At 39.2% G+C, this 18,154-nt stretch overlaps 1 protein-coding gene across 1 annotated transcript in view; it reads left to right on the top strand.

Annotated features, from left to right (window-relative positions):
- Positions 1-18,154, top strand: part of LOC116973727 (dynein heavy chain 8, axonemal-like) — a 622,328-nt gene that overhangs the window by 583,440 nt on the left and 20,734 nt on the right. Inside the window, 5 exon segments of the mRNA XM_033022036.1 lie at positions 5,983-6,101; positions 10,135-10,337; positions 12,803-12,876; positions 15,566-15,718; positions 17,664-17,819. Of these exon segments, the coding sequence (XP_032877927.1) occupies positions 5,983-6,101; positions 10,135-10,337; positions 12,803-12,876; positions 15,566-15,718; positions 17,664-17,819 (705 nt within the window).

Consider the following 18,154-nt stretch of genomic DNA (forward strand, 5'->3'; position numbering starts at 1 on the left):
AATAGTATTACATATTATAGTATTAAATACAATTGATATTAGTAATTAGCAAATAGTAATATGAATAATAGAAATAATTACTAAGTACTAAGTATATAAAGTTAGTACCCCACCCCAATATATATAGCATTTGAGATAGGAGCTGGTATAATTAACATCTTTTTTTTTTAATTAAAAAAACGGAAGTCTTTAGATTAATGGCCACGTTAGTGTGGCTTTCACCTTCACATACTACACACTATACAAGTGTAGTTTCTTTTTTTTCTGAGCACCCTATTAACACCCTTTACTTTTTTTTTATTATTGATATTTCTCATTGTTTTTGTTTTTTATTGATCTTATATTATATATTATTTGAATGTAGATGTGAAGGATATTATGTATTTAGTTTAAGAAGACATAGATGCGGATTAAGGTGGATAGAAATTCTCATTGGATTGATGTCCGGGTGCAACGGGGAGCTGGGGGAGTCAAGAAGGCTACTCCAAAAAAAGCCACCCTAATAGTAAAATGCATGATATAAAGGTGAAGACTGGGGGTGATGGAGTAACCTTCTGCAGTTGGAATGTAAAAGGAATTAATGAACCAATTAAAAGGGGAAAGGTGTTAGCTCAGTTGAACAGATTGAAGACAGATGTCATTTTCCTTCAAGAGACTCATCTTAAAAAAGATGCTCAACATAGATTAACAGCTAAATGGATATCTAAGGTGTATCATTCTACATTTATTCATAAATCTAGAGGAGTTGCAATAATTATTCGCAAAGGTATACCTTTCATACAAAGTTCTATTATAGAGGATAAAGAAGGCAGATATGTAATAATTACAGGGGAATTATATTCAAAAAAGGTAATTTTAATGAATATATATGCCCCTAATTTTGATAATCCACTATTTTTTAAGAAAATATTTAATAATATTCCTATATCCACTCAACACAATTTAATAATTGGAGGTGATTTAAATTGTACTTTAGATAACTATCTAGATAGATCTTCTGCAAAAAGGAAAGCTGCCTCGAAATCAAGTAAATTCATAAATGCTTTTATCAATACATCTAATATTAAAGACATCTGGAGGTTAGATAATCCATCCGGACGAGAATATTCTTTTTTCTCGCCCGTACATGGAACCTATTCGAGGATAGATTATTTTTTAATAGATTCTAAATTACTTCCTTTTACGTATGATGCAAAATATCATAATATTATCATCTCGGATCATGCGCCATTAACATTTAAGATAAAATTAAAAGATATATCTAATAAAACTACTACCTGGAGATTTAACCCTCAGATATTAAAGGACAATGACTGTTGTAAATATGTGATGGATCAGATTAAATTATTTTTTGAAACTAATGATAATCCTGAAACTTCTCCATCACTATTTTGGGACACATTTAAGGCATTCATGCGTGGCGCAATAATATCCGCACAAGCACATCTCAATAAAGAAAATCGAAAAATAGAACAAAATTTAGAAAATGAGATAAAACGTCTAGATAATGAAAATATAAAACAGCCTTCCAAAGAGTTAAGTAATAAAATTGCATCAGTAAAATATAGATTAAATAAAATATATTCTAATCAAGTGATTAAACTTTTTCAACAAACTAAGCAAGTGTATTTTGAATTTGGAGATAAGCCACAAAAATTACTAGCACGACAGCTTAGAAAATTAGAAGATGAGAAGATGATACACGGAATTAGATCTGAGTATGGAAATATATTAATTACTCCAAAAGATATTAATGATAGATTTTTACAATATTATAAAAATCTTTATTCGTCAAAACTAACAGGACAAACAGATAGTATGGAAATATTTTTACAAGAATGTCAAATCAATAGCTTAGATCAGGAAGGTAGAGAATTGTTAAATGCTGAAATAACAGTAAAAGACATTATAGAATCAATTAGTTCGCTAAAGAACGGAAAAGCAGCGGGCCCAGATGGCCTGAGTGCAGAATTTTATAAAAAATTTCAAGATCTGATTTCTCCAAGATTACAAATAATGTATAGATATGCATATGACCAAGGAAAATTACCAGAATCTCTAAATGAATCCACAATTACACTCATCCCTAAAGTAGATAAGGATTTGGAAGATCCTGGATCATATAGAGCGATTGCCCTTTTAAATACAGACCAAAAAATATTAACTAAGGTCTTATCTAGGAGATTAAGTTTAGTGATCTCTAAATTAATACATTATGATCAAACAGGTTTTATCCCAAAACGTTACTCATCCCATAATCTCAGACGTTTGTTTAATATTATATATTCAAAAAGAATACGAGATACGGAACTAGCGGTTATATCACTAGATGCAGAAAAAGCGTTTGATCAGGTGGAATGGATGTATTTATTTAATATAATGGAAAAGTTTCAATTGGGGGATAGATTTTGTAAATGGGTAAGAATTTTATACTCGAATCCTATGGCAAGAATTTTGACTAACCAAATTTTATCAGCCAAATTCAAACTCTCTAGGGGATGCAGACAGGGATGTCCGTTATCACCCTTATTGTTCGCATTGGTGATAGAACCATTGGCGGAAAAAATTAGATCTGAACCTGAAATATATGGCTATAATACTGATACAACAATTAATAAAATTTCTTTATATGCAGATGATGTTTTGATTTATATTACAAAACCGGAAATTAGTATTCCCAACCTGCTAAACATTATAACTAAGTTTGGTGCATTTTCTGGGTATAGGATTAATTGGGATAAAAGCGAGATTATGCCAATAACAGGAATAAATCTAAATACATTACAACAATACCCATTAAAAGTAGTTACAGACAAACTTAAATATTTAGGGATTAACGTAACTAAAACTCATAACTCATTAATAAAATCCAACTATCCTCAACTATTAGATAAACTTAGAAAAAATATTTTATATTGGAAAACACTTCCTATATCCATGATTGGTAGAATAAGTGCCATAAAGATGGTATTTCTACCACAGTTGTTATATTTGTTTCAGGCTATTCCTTTTTTTCTTCCGAAAACTTTTTTTTTTTAAATTGATAATATTGTCAATAGTTTTATTTGGGATTATAAAAATCACAGAATAAATAAAAAACATCTATGCAAAGCTAAGATAAATGGAGGATTAGCACTTCCAAACTTTTTATATTATTTTTGGGCTGTTCAGATTAAGAATATGAATTTCTGGTGGGTAAATATGGATCATGAACCGACATGGTTAAATATAGACAAGGAAGACTGTCTACCTTTCAATGTAGGTTCGATAATTTTTGCACCAACGGAAGTACAAAAAAAAAATTATAAAGACAACCTAATAATATATAATAATAGACGTATTTGGAAACAAATAGTTAAGACTCTACATTTGGATAATCTCTCATTTAGATTACCAATTATGAATAATCCATCGTTTAAACCTGCTATATTAGATGGGGGGTTTAAACAATGGGATGATTTAGGAATTACAAGGATAGAACACCTTCATAGAAAAGGAAAATTTCTTTTATTCCAGGAGTTACAAGATATTTATGGATTGTCTCCACAACATTTGTTTAGGTATTTACAAATTAGAGATTATATTAAATCCAATACACAAGATTATAAAAATAAAGAAGCAGGATTGTTAGACGAACTGTTTAATTTATATCCAAATACAGAAAAATTAATAGCCTATATATATAACATCATTTTGGATAAGGAGAATCCAATAACGGAAATATATCGTCAAGCATGGGAAAATGAAATGGGATTGGCTATAACAAAAGAAAACTGGGAAGAAAGTCTACAACGAATACACCGGTGTTCATTAAACGCCAGACATATACTGATACAATTTAAAGTATTATATAGGTTACATTATTCGAAAACTAAATTAAATAGTATTTTTCCGAATCTCTCCGCTATTTGTGATAAGTGCAAGAAAGCAGAGGCAAATTTAATACATAGTTTCGTTACATGTCCTAAATTGAATTATTACTGGACAGAAATTTTTAAAGTTATTTCTGAAGTCATCAAAGTTAAATTGGACCCTAACCCAAAGCTAATAATATTTGGAATTCCGGATTTACATCTATCACTTACAGTAAATCAAAGAAATTTCTTTGATTACTGTTTGATAATTGGGAAAAAAATCATATTGAAATTTTGGAAGGGAACATTATCCCCCACAACCAAAATGTGGGCAACAGAGATGATGGAGACGTTACATCTGGAAAGAATTAGATTTGTCCTATTGGACAAGTATAATTCTTTTGAACAGATAGGGTCTCCATATATACAGTATTTAGAGAAGTAGCTGTTCTTGGCAACACAGCTCGGCGTGCACCCTGCGGGATTTGGTGAGAATAATTCATTTTTATATTGGAATTAACATATATCTTTATCGATAATATCACTTGTAGTAGTGTTATTAATAATACATATTGTGGTTTCTCAATTTTTTTTTTTTTTTTTTTTTTTTATTTTTTTTTTTCGTTTCTCTTTTCTTTCTTATATATAATCAAATTATTATTTAATCACTCTCTTAATGATTTATAACTGTTCTATTCTTTCTCTATCATTATTTCTAAAAAAATAGTAGATAAGTATTACTAGTGTTTTACTTAATGCAAATTGAATTAATTTGATATAAAGTTGTTTGAAGCATTGTAATTGATTACCTTTAATAAAAAAATATATTAAAAAAAAAAAAAAATTTGAAAACCATGTATCATTTTCCTTCCACTTCACAATTATGCGCCACTTTGTGTTGGTCTATCACATAAAATCCCAATAAAATACATTTACGTTTGTGGTTGTAACGTGACAAAATGTGGAAAAGTTCAAGGGGTATGAATACTTTTGCAAGCCACTGTATATCACAAACAGAGGTCCCAGCACAGATCCCTGTGGAACTCCAGTTCACAGACCTCCAACTTGAATATTGTCCTCCTACCACTACCCTCTGTCTTCAGTCAGTAAGACAGTTCTAAATCCATATGACCAAGTCACTGTTAATCGCATGCATCTTCTGGATCAGCCTACCAGAGGGGACTTTATCAAATCCATGTGGACAACATCCCTTACCCATCATCTTTGTCAGCTCCTCAAAAAACTCGATCAAATTTGTAAGACAGGACATGTACAAAGTCATACTGACAAACCCCAATTTATCCATATTCTTCCAAATGGCAGTAATCCTATCCCAAAGAATCCTCTCCAATAGCTTTCCTACCTCTGAAATGAGGCTCACCAGCCTGTAATTCCTAATTTCTCTACTTCCATTCTTAAATAAAGGAACCTCTCCAGGACCTTGTCTGCAACTTTATGGAAAACTCAAAGAACTTTGTGAAGGCTCCTCCAATCTTCTCTCTTGTTTCTCTCATTAACCTGGGTTCCAATGGCAACAGCCCATGTTGCTTTAAAGGATTAAATAATTCCTGTCCATAAAAAGGAGGAGGAATTTTCCTTTTCTAAACTGCCAAGTCTTACTGGTCAGATTGAAGCCTTATCTGATGTTCCATTTAGCCCCTTGTATTGTCAATAGTCTGCCTTGTATTTCATGGGATGACTGGCTGGTGGCCATTATTTTTGGGGTGATGGTGTATGTGTATGACTGCAGGCAACATAATTTCGTTCAGACCGAAAGGTCTGAATGACAATAAAGGAATCTAATCTAATCTAATCTAATTCTCCTGCCTTGTCCCCATAATCTGCAACTCTTTGTTGTCTCCACTTACCAACATACTATCCCTTCCCTCCTCCACCTGATTCCATCTGCAAATCAACCATCCTCACCTGGATCCATCTGTTGCTTGCCAGCTTTTCCTGTACCGCTCACCATTGCCTAACTCCTCTCTACTCGTTCAGTCTAGATAAAGATTCTTGACCCGAAACATCGACTGTCCATTCCCCTCCTCAGATGCCACCTGATTATAAAATGTGTGATGTCTATATGTTCTCGCTTCAGTTCATTTTACAGTTTGGAACATTGTTGCAGGTAACTAAGAATGAGAAAGCTTGGAAAAACTGGTTTGATACAAACGCCCCAGAATTGTCAACAATTCCTAATGGATACAGTGATTCTCTAGAAGCATTTGGCAAGCTACTGCTCATCAGGTGAGATACACACTAATTGCAGCACAATTAATACCCTGCGTCCCATTTGTAAGGATACAATTGCATAAGGACTTAGAAACAGAGCCAGCTCATCAGCCTTATTTCATTAGAATATAATAATAATAATAAATGTTATTTATGGGCGCCTTTCAAGAGTCTCAAGGACACCTTACAAAAATTTAGCAAGTAGAGGAAAAACATGTAAGCGGAATGAAATAAATAGTAGAGACATGACTAGTACACAAATTAAAGACAGAATTCAATACAAAACACAATATGAGGCAATTAATGCACAGATGAAAAGGGAGGGGGACGTGGGGCTAAGGATAGGCAGAGGTGAAGAGATGGGTCTTGAGGCGGGACTGGAAGATGGTGAGGGACACGGAATTGCGGATCAGTTGGGGGAGGGAGTTCCAGAGCCTGGGAGTGCCCTGGAGAAGGCTCTGTCCCCAAAACTGCGGAGGTTGGACTTGTGGATGGAGAGGAGACCGGCTGATGTGGATCTGAGGGACCGTGAGGGTTGGTAGGGGGAGAGGAGGTCAGTGCGATATGGGGGGGCCAGATGGTGGAGGGCTTTGTAGGTGAGGACCAGGATTTTGTAGGTGATCCGGTGGGAGATGGGAAGCCAGTGAAGTTGTTTGAGGACTGGAGTGATGTGATGCCAGGATTTGGTGTGGGTGTTGGTCGGGCGGCTGCGTTCTGGACCAGTTGGAGTCGGTTGATGTAGGTGGAGCTGATGCCAAGGAGAAGTGAGTTGCAGTAGTCCAGTCGGGAGGAGATGAAGGCATGGATGAGTCTTTCAGCAGCGGGAGGTGTGAGAGAGGGTCTGAGTTTGGCGATGTTGCAGAGGTGAAAGAAGGAGGTTTTAATGACATGGCGGATGTGAGGCTCAAGGGAGAGGGTGGAATCAAAGATCACGCCAAGGTTGCGGCCTGGGGAGATGGGGAGACAGTGGTGCCGTCGATGGTGAGAGTGGGGTTATTGATTTTGCTGAGTGTGGATTTGGAGCCTATGAGGAGGAATTCTGTTTTATCGCTGTTGAGTTTGAGGAAGTTATGTTGCATCCAGGTTTTTATAGCTGACAAACAGGTGTTGATATGGGAGAGGGGGGGGGGGGGGGTTGTGGGGGGATTTGGTGCCGAGGTAGAATATGAGTGATCTTAATTCCAAGCATCCTTTTTGCTTCACATGTAAAACATTTTGCTAACAAAAATCTCTCAATCTAAGTTTGGACAATTTTAATTCATGTTGCTTCAGTAGCTTGCAGTGCCAGAGACCCGGATTCGATCTTGACTACTGGTGCTGTCTGAATGGAGTTTGTACATTCTCCCTGTGACTTCATGGGTGAATGGATGGTACTCTGGGTGCTTCAGTTTAATTCCACATTCCAAAGACGTGCAGGTTTGTAGGTTAATTACTTATGGGCCTGTCCCACTTAGGCGACTGCAGGAGACTATGCACATGGTTGCCACATATTCGCGGGTGGTTGCCGGGAAGTCGCCTTCATGGTCGTGAGGAGTTCCCGCATTCTGGGAACTAATCTCGGCTCATTATGGTCGCCGTGAAGTTTTCAACATGTTGAAAAATTAGCGGCGACTAGAATGAAACCGCCATGGAGAGTAGCGAGAATTCCGAGCCGTAGGTGGGTCGCCAGGAGGTCGAAGGTTCTTGTAGGTTGTAGCCAGTGCCGACCGGTGAATTTTATTGGCTCATTGGGAAAAAAAAGGTAACCAGTAATTTTCAGAACCAAAGATAACCGACCGGTATTGTTAAATGACCGCCGAGCTTCACAGCCGTGTATCTCTGGCTTCTTAGAAGTTGTCTCCACTGCTTCTCCTCCCTCTCCCCCCACTTTTAAAGGACTTACCGTACACTGTGCTTTAGCCTTCTTTTCACAGCACCAACCTTCCTGTTCATCTCAGTGTGTGTCTGTATCACCTTGGTCTTGCACCGTGTGAATTGTTTAGACAGCGCTCCCCCAGCTTGCCCTGTCCCCTGCCTGCACAACGGGCTGGTGAAGGAAGCGGTGTGTGTCTGTGTGTGTGTGTGTGTGTGTGTGTGTGTGTGTGTGTGTTCTACTTTGACAGTTGCCGTTCCAGTTGCCGGCGACTGAAAAATCACCTGTGGGACAGGCCCATCAGACTTCGTTCCTCCCACATTCTTGAGTGCATTAGGCAGCAAGCTTTCACCATTCTGTTCGGTTATGTGCGGCGTCTTCCACCCTTGATAGGCTTGCGTCCCGGGCTTCCAAATCCTTCTGGAATGTTCACCTCCATGTGGGTTTTGGTCGGTCTCTTTTCCTTCTTCCGTCAGGTTGCCATGTCATTACTATTACATATGGAAGGAAACCAGGTAACCAGAGAAAATCTGTGCAGTCAGAGGGAGACTGTGCAAACGCCATGCAGACAGCAGCTCGAGCCAGAATCAAACCCATGTATGCTACACTATGAGTAGTTAAATTGACCATTATCCCCTTCCACACATATTCTAAAATCTATTATCATTGTTCCTTAAAAATTCCCTCACAGATACTTTAATGTCAGGATTCAGATACATTGTAGTGGTGATAAAAGTAACCCCCCCCCCCCCCCCCCCCCCCCCAATAACCTTTTACTATAGAATGTGCCCAGTTGTTCTTTAGTTTAGAGCTACACCATGGAAACAGGCCCTACAGCCACAGAGTTTGAGGATTATCAATCACCCGTTCACACTAGTTCTCTGTTATCCCACTTTCGCATCCACCCCCTACACACTAGGGGTAGCAATGTTACAAAATTTTGAGATTTAAAAAATCAAGTCTGCAATTTATCCCATCAGATAAAGCATAAAAAGAAGTTTAATTTGACACCTCATTCACTTTCATATCTTCAGTATTAAAAAAGTTATGGCCATTTTCATACTCGGAAATTAGCATCTTGTTCCCTATTGCTTTTCCATTAACACAAAAGCTGTGATCAAGGACAGTCAAAAGTCCATAACTTTCTTAAAAATTAAGAGAACTGAAAGAAATGTTTAGTTATTATAGATTGAAGCATTCTGAAACAAATATGAAACAACCTTACTTGGATGACCTGAAATTAAAGCATATAATTAGTTAGTTACCCAATTGTAGCTAATTACAAAATTCAATTACTAGATCTAAACATCTATCCATTTCTTAAGAAAAGATTAACATTTTTAAATAGCCTAAGTGTCCAAATAACATTCACACAAAAATTCACAATATAACATGATTTTTAAATCTCATTGTCATGAATTTATAGGCCAAATGGAAGGAATTTAGTGCTTAATTCCTGTAAATTAATGGCCATTTAAATCATCTACGAGTGGGATTTTGTGGAACGCGATCGATTGGAACGTTGCAGTTGCAGTGAATTTAAACCCCATATCGGCAGGAAAAATACTGCCGGTTCGTATAGGGCCTAAATCACCTTTTCGCAACGTAAAATGTGGATTAAGGTAATCCTAAGAAGCACGTTTATATGTAAAATAAACGGCTTACCTTTAGCTGTCCCGTACCTGAAATTCGTCCCGGTTATCGGCGTTGACGGCATTAGAAGCGGCTTTTTATTTTACTCCCGCACTGAAATTGTGCAGCGATTTATTTAAAAAAAAAAAAAAATTCACAGAACGGCCGTCGGAACAATTCTTCAGCGCTAGCTAGCACCCCGAGAAAATATATCCAGGACAGGCAGGAGAAAAACGCATTTTAACCCCACCCCCTCGTCAAAGGCGCCAAAGTCGCGCACACGGCCAGTGACAGAACTGCAGCGCCGCTGAAGGTAAGTTTTGTAACATACCTACTGGGGGCAATTTTACAGAGGCTAATGAATGTACAAATCCCACATCTTCGGTACGAAACCTACTCGGTCACAGGGAGAACATACAAACTCCACACAGACAGCAGCCAAGGTCAGGGTTGAATCTGGGTTTCTGGCGCTTTAAGGCAGTGGCTCTACCAGCTGTACCACACTGTTCTATTGCATCTCCACTCTTCCAAGCATGGTAACGTCATCTGTTCTCCACTTCACAGGTCATGGTGTCCCGACAGAATTCTATCCCAAGCTCGAAACTACATTTCTGAAGCAATGGGATCAAAATATGCCGAGCCAGTGATTCTACACCTGGAGACAACATGGGAAGAAAGTGATATACAAACTCCTCTGATTTGCTTCCTGTCCATGGGATCGGATCCCAGCAATCAAATTGAAGGATTGGCCAAAAAGCTTGAAATTGGTAAGAATGTTATCTGAAAACATCTGCTTGAGCGTTCTGGTGTTTCATGAATTCATTTGATTGTTTTCAATACTTTTACAATATTTTTCCCTAACTGCCATCAAAAGAAATCATCATAAACAAGTCTATTTTTGATGTTTTTTACATCACAACTGTCAGGGCAGTGCCAGTGTGATAGTGTTTCTGGGTTGTACTCAGTGGTTTAGGAATAGGCTTTCTTGAACCATATATATGTTCAATATATCAATACATACAATACAATATCAATACAATACATAGATATATGTTCAATATATACATACAAATGAACATATGTATTACTTGACCAGAAAACAATATAATGATGTTTAACTTTTTAGAGGTACTAATAGAACAGTATGTGCTGTTGTACAAATAAAACGCTGGTTATATATTTAAGCAAACCCGTTATTCACTTCAAGGTTCAAGGTCAGTTTATTGTCACATGTACCAATTAAGGTACAGTGAAATTTGAGTTGCCATACAGCCATGCTCAGTGAAAAGTAAAAGCCACACAGCCACATAAAATAAAATGTAACATAAACATCCACCGTAGCAACTTCCTCACTGTGATGAAAGGTAATAAAGTCCAATCTTCTTCCTCTTAATTCCTGTAATTGATAGTATCAGTTAGCTATGTTGCATGTTCGCTTCTCTTTTTTAATATTTATCTTCTGCCTGCCTGTCTCTTTCATGTCTAATATTTTCTCTCCTTCCAGCAATGTAAATATTCCTCCTTTTCTTGAAAGTTGCTCTCTCTCTCTCTATCATTAGTTTTAATTTATTTTAGAACAGTTAGTGAAAGGGAACATGAACCAGACTTCATTGAAATAAGCTGCCTGATTGCCCCCAGGATCAGCTGAACTTCCAGGCCCATCCCAGCATTCGTGAAAGATGTGGATAAGTTAACAATGATGTGGATTTCTAGAACCAACAACTGCATCTTGGAAAAAAACAGGCATATTTTGACTTTAAATTGATATTTTGAACCTACTTGCATCTTTTAAATTCCATAAAGTTTCTGAAATTGCGATATAATCTATTCCAGAATCCTTCTTCATCTTGTGGTTATCTGGCATAACACCATGTTCTTTGGTTCACTTATACATCCTGAGTATTGAATGGGGAAATGCTAGGAGACTGGAAATGTTCATTCCTGCTGGATTAGATTTGAATGGTTTCTATCGTAGAGTCGCAGAGAAATGCAGATAGAAATAGGCTCTCCGGCCTACCACGTCCTCACCAAGCCTCAACCGCTCGCTAAAGGGCCTGTCCCACTTGGCGATTTTTTTCGCCGGCTGCTGGCGTCAATCAGTGTCGCCAAACGATTTTGAACATTTCAAAATCCAGCTGCGACAAAAAAAGTAAATGGCCTACTCCTGCACTTCTTGTCTATTGTCTATTGCCTAACTAACACTCCGCAAATTTTTCGGTGACCTGATACGTCAGTCAATGATGCCAGCAGTCGCCGAAAAAATCACCAAGTTGGACAAGTCCTTTAACTAATCCTGCATCAATTTCAGTTTTATTCTCCCCATATTCATTAACATGCCCTGATTCTACCACTCACCTTACAGTGGCCAATTAATCCACCAATTTACAGTGGCCAATTAATCTACCAATCCACACATTTTAAGAATGTAGTTGGAAGCTGGAGCACCTGTAGAAAACCTATATGTTCAAAGTCAAAAGTCAGTCAAAGTAGCCTTTATTGTCATTCAGACCTTGCGGTCTGAACGAAATTTTGTTGCCTTGCAGTCCTACATATAGTAAAAATGACAAAAACACACAATAAACACAAATTAACATCCACAGTGAGTTCACCAGGCACCTCCTCACTGTGATGGAAGGCAAAAGTCTTAAGTCTTTGTCTCTTCCCTTCTTATTCTCCCTCTGCGCCGAGGCGATCCAGGCTTCAGATGTTGTGACCCCGCTGGGCGATGGTAAGTAATGTCAGTCCCGCGGCTGAATCCGAGCTCCACGAACGGGCCAGTTCAACTACGCGGCCCGGGGTGGTCGAAGCTGCGGCCCTCCAGTCCAGCGGACGCAGCTGTTGTTGCCGGAGCTCCGGAGAACAGGTCAACAACCTGGGACCTGCGAGCTCCCGACAATGTCGTCCACTGGGCCCGCGGTCGGGTCGGGTGGCCGCTGCCGCCGGAACACTGCCCCAGCTCCGAGGCCGGGTCGCTGCTGTCGCTGCCCCAGCTCCCAGCACGGGAAGAACATGCAAACTCCACACCAACATCACTGCAATTTACTCCACTAGCACCTATTATCTCCTTGTGAAAGGTGATTGGACATCTCACTCGGCACGCCTTAAATCTCATGAATTTTGTACACTGGAGGTTAATAATCTGTTTTGAGTTACACCAATCTAGTATATTAGTTCTGTGGTGAACTACAGTTGACACTTGCACACGGAAGAGTAACTGATATGGTTTCTTTAGTTTGTAGGGCAATATCAATGGGTCAGGGACAAGAAGTACATGCCAGAAAGCTGATCGCGATGTCCATGCAACAGGTTGGTAAAAATATATGAATATTATTGAATTAAAATTAAACTTCATGCCATCAGCTACTTGGTTTCATGTTTTCAAAGATTATTGTGAACTTTTCAAAATATTTTTTCTTATGTTGTGGAATCCATTGCCAGCTTTCTCAAAAGGCAACTGCAATAATTGTTAGTTAGGCAATAGACAAGAGGTGCAGGAGTAGGCCATTCAGCCCTTCGAGCCAGCACTGCCATTCACTGTGATCATGGCTGATCATCCACATACGTTACCCCGTTTCTGCATTATCACCATATCCCCTGACTCCGCTATCTTTAAGAGCTCCATCTAACTTGTTCTTGAAAGCATCCAGAGAATTGGCCTCCACTGCCTTCTGAGGCAGAGAATTCCACAGAATCGCAACTCTCTGGGTAATATAGTTTTTCCTCATCTCCGTTCCAAATGGCCTTTAAACTGTGGCCCCTGGTTCTGGACTCCCCCAACATCAGGAACATGTTTCCTGCCTCCAGCGTGTCCCTTAATAATCTTATATGTTTCAATAAGGTTTCCTCTCATCCTTCTAAATTCCTGAGTATACAAGCCCAGCCGCTCCATTTTATCAACATATGATAGTCCCGCCATCCAATGAATTAACCTCGTGAACCGACGCTGCACTCCCTCAATAGCAAGAATGGCCTTCCTCAAATTTGGAGTCCAAAACTGCACACAATACTCCAGGTATGGTCTCACTAGGACCCTGTACAACTGCAGAAGGACCTAATTTTTGCTATTGAGGGAGTGCAGCGTAGGTTTACAAGGTTAATTCCCGGGATGGCGGGACTGTCATATGCTGAGAGAATGGAGCGGCTGGGCTTGTACACTCTGGAGTTTAGAAGGATGAGAGGGATTCTTATTGAAACATTTAAGATTGTTAAGGGTTTGGACACGCTAGAGGCAGGAAACATGTTGGGGGAGTCCAGAACCAGGGGCCCACAGTTTAAGAATAAGGGGTAAGCCATTTAGAACGGAGATGAGGAAACACTTTTTCTCACAGAGAGTTGTGAGTCCGTGGAATTCTCTGCCTCAGTAATTGTTCTCCGTTCTTAGTTCTCTGGATACTTTCAAGAGAGAGCTAGATAGGGCTCTTAAAGATAGCGGAGTCAGGGAATATGGGGAGAAGGCAGGAACAGGGTACTGATAGGGGATGATCAGCCATGATCACATTGAATGGCGGTGCTGGCTCGAAGGGCTGAATGGCCTACTCCTGCACCTATTTTCTATTGTCTATTGACCTCTTTGCTCCTATACTCCACTCCTCTTGTTATGAAGGCCAACATGCCATTAGCTTTCTTCACTGCCTGCTGTATCTGCATGCTTACTTTCAGTGAGTGATGAACAAGGATCTTTGTACTTCCCCGTTTCCTAACTTGACACCATTCAGATAATAATCTGCCTTCCTGTTTTTGCCACCAAAGTGGATGACATAACATTTATCCACATTAAACTTCATCTGCCATGAATCCGTCCACTCACCCAACCTGTCCAAGTCACCTTACATTCTCATAGCATCCTCCTCACAGTTCACACTGCCACCCAGCTTTGTGTCACCTGCAAATTTACTAATGTTACTTTTAATTCCTTCATCTAAATCATTGATGTATATTGTAAATAGTGGTGGTCCCAGCACCGAGCCTTGCGGTACCCCACTAGTCACTGCCTGCCATTCTGAAAGGGACTCGTTAATCCCTACTCTTTGTTTCCTCCCCGATGCAATGTGAATCAGAAATTAACACGTATATTGCTGTGGTATCAACTATAAAACCCGACCACGTAGTATTGTTTCGGTTCGTGTTATAGATGGCAATTTGCTTCCAATTTTTATTGTGAATCATAAGTGCATATTTTTTAATGTAACTGTCATCTCAGCAAAGTTGTGTGACTGGGTATCTAATTTGATGAGATTCATGTCAAATGGAGCAACCATGTTTAACATTCACAGATATCTGATATTCAACAACAGGATGATCTACCTTCTCCTATGCTTAAACTGTGCTATTTAAAGGTATCCTCCCTCTGGCTTTTTATATTTCACTCCTCTCCTCTTATCTGATTGTCTCCTTTCCATCTCTAACCTTCATCTACCAAGCAGCCAATCAACCCCCCCCCCCCCCCCACACACACACACACACACACCACCTGTCCATCTATCATTTGCCATGCTTTATACTGCCCCCACCTCTAGTCTAGCTTTCTTCCCCTACTGCAATCAGTCTGAAGAAGGCTCCTGATACAAAACATCACCTATCCATGTGCACCAGAGATACTTCCTGACCTGAGTAACTCCAGCACTTGTTTTTGTAAACCAGCATCTATAGTTCTTTTTGTCTCTTTTCTCTTTGTTTCAGGTTTTCAACATTCATAGCACGTTTTAAATTTCGTAAGTTTTAGATCAGGATAATCGTTGAATCTGCTACTTACTTACTTTTCTGGCAGTTTGGAGAAACCCCTGTTTCCATATGAATTGGTTAACCTCCAAGTACCATGAAGATCTTTCTAAATCTGGTTCATCGAATCAGCCTCTCATCTAATCCCATGACATTCTACAGGGTTTCAACAGAGTAATATATGCTTGTTTTTTCAAATGATTAATGCATTTAGCAATCTACAATTATTACAATGACATTTTTCACATCCCTAATAAAACAACTTGTTATAACTCAGGGTGGATGGGTCTTACTGCAAAACTGCCACTTAGGTCTGGAGTTTATGGATGAGATGCTGGAGATTGTGCTAACAAGCGAGAATGTAAATGAATCTTTCCGAGTATGGATCACCACCGAGCCGCATCCAAAGTTTCCGATCACACTGCTACAGGTTAGTGTTTGTACTGTTGGGGATCAAGTGAAGTGAATTTGATACATAGATGCCCAAATAGTTCTCTAATGTACCCTCTGGTCTGGAGTGATAAAGAAATTTGATTCATTACATTTTATTTCACAGAATATCCAAGATTTTGTGTAACCTAGAATAAATAAGTTGCAACAAGAACTGTGGGATAATTTTCAAAGTCAGAGGTATTAAGGCAGAATCAGCAGGGTGACTATGGATCACAAAGTGCTGAAGTAACTCAGCAGGTCAGGCAGCATCTCTGGAGAACATGGATAGATGACGTTTCTAGTCGAGATCCTTCTTCAGACTAATTGTAGGATGGAGAAGAAAGCTAGAAGAGTGGAGAGGCTGAACAAAGAGAGGCAGGTAACAGGTGGGCACAGGTGAAAGGGTTTTTTGATATGCAGATGGTTGGAATGAATAGCCAGAGATAAAAGCAGAAGGTGTGAGACAGAATTGAAGAGTTGCTATTTGTGAAGTCAGAGGGAGAAAAGTAGCAGGACTGGGCAGGGTGGGAGAAATTGGTGGGAGTCCAGGTGGGGCAAAGAGGAGGGGAGTAGGGGAGAAAGTAGGTGGGGGTGGGAAGGTTAGAAACATAGAAAATAGGTGCAGGAGTAGGCCATTCGGCCTTTTGAGCCTGCACCGCCATTCAATATGATCATGGCTGATCATCCAACTCAGTATCCCATCCCTGCCTTCTCTCCATACCCCCTGATCCCTTTAGCCACAAGGGCCACATCTAACTCCCTCTTAAATATAGCCAATGAACTGGCCTCAACTACCTTCTGTGGCAGAGAATTCCACAGATTCACCACTCTCTGTGTAAAAAATGATTTTCTCATCTCGGTCCTAAAAGACTTCCCTCTTATCCTTAAACCTTATCCATAAATCTCCTTAGTGAGAGATTACCTAAAATTGGACAATTCAATGTTCATACGCAAGCGGAATGTGATGTGCTGTTCCTCCAGTTTGCATGTCGCATCACTCTGGCGCAATGGAGGAGGCCCAGGATAGAAAACTCATTATGGGAATGCGTGGACGAGTTAAAATGGTTAGCAACCAAGAGTGCAAATGTTCAGCGAAACAGTCGCCGAGTCTACGCTTCTCTTCTGTGAGCTCAGGACAGAGATTGGGTAATATTGGTGAATGAGGCAATATTTGTTAGTGAAATGCACCAATATTTTGTCAGATCAACTTAGAATTTCATTTCTTTGTGTCCGTGTACCATTGCTGCTACTTCCTCTGTAGCCCATTACGGGATAATTCTGGGGGGAATCAATACCTTCATTCCTGATCTTTTGTCTCCGAAGTTCATAAAGTTGTGGTTTCACAGCCCTTTGGGTCTCTTCTGGCCTTAAAATTCTTAGGCTTGTGTCAGTTGGTAGCAATCTCACATTAAAATCATAGTGAAAAGATTATTAAATCATGCCTCACTCCAGAGAATTCATTAATTAAGCTAAGGAAATCTTACACTATTACAGTTGCCAGAATTTCAATCATTCATTAAACCAAGGTTCAGTTTGTGATCTCAACTGACTATAGAAATACATTATTCAAAAAGAAACAACATCTGACCAACTTTTATTCTAAACATGTGAAATAGATTATCAGACCATTTGTCTTGTTGTTTTCATGTTGCGGTTGCCATGTTTCCTTGTTTTGCAGCAGAATTGACATAAATTCTGATTCACTAAAAAATGATTCACTAGTTGTAAAAGTTTGTTTTACTTGCTGTAATTCTAATTATTCACAATTCTGATGAAAAATCACCAATCTACATCATCAACTTTGATTCTCTCTCCGTTCATGGTGCCCGACATAATTCAAGTATTTTATTTTTAATTCAGGTTGTCAGCATGTAGAGCATTTTGCTTTTGTATCATCCCTTTCATTGTTAACTGATTCGTAATTTACTTTGTCTATTTTACAGACTTCCATCAAGTTCACCAATGAACCTCCTCAGGGAGTGCGTGCAGGACTGAAAAGAACATTTACTGCAATCTCACAAGACCAAATAGAATATTCCAACCTGCCCATGTGGAAACCACTACTGTATGCAATTGCTTTTCTGCACACCACTGTTCAGGTAATTGACCCCTTACCCAACTGTACTTTGCTCTGATTAGATCCTCTGATTTCATATTGTGAAACACAATGAGTGGTGTTAACTCTACATGCTTACAAAAGCTAAGCAGGTAGCTAATACCCACTGACTTAAGGGCCTGTCCCACTTAGGAGACCACAGGCGGCTGCCGAAAAATTTTCAACATGTTGAAATGTATTCGACGACTGTGGCGACAATTTTTGCTGTCGTAGGTTGACGCCAGGTGTCGTAGGAGTCCCTGGATGTCGCCTAAAGAGTTCCATAAGTGGGACAGGCCCTTTACATTTAATTTGTTTTGGTTTTTAATTTTTCTCGTT

The sequence above is a fragment of the Amblyraja radiata genome, chromosome 5 (assembly GCF_010909765.2).
Source record: "Amblyraja radiata isolate CabotCenter1 chromosome 5, sAmbRad1.1.pri, whole genome shotgun sequence".
In the NCBI taxonomy this organism is placed as follows: Eukaryota; Metazoa; Chordata; class Chondrichthyes; order Rajiformes; family Rajidae; genus Amblyraja; species Amblyraja radiata.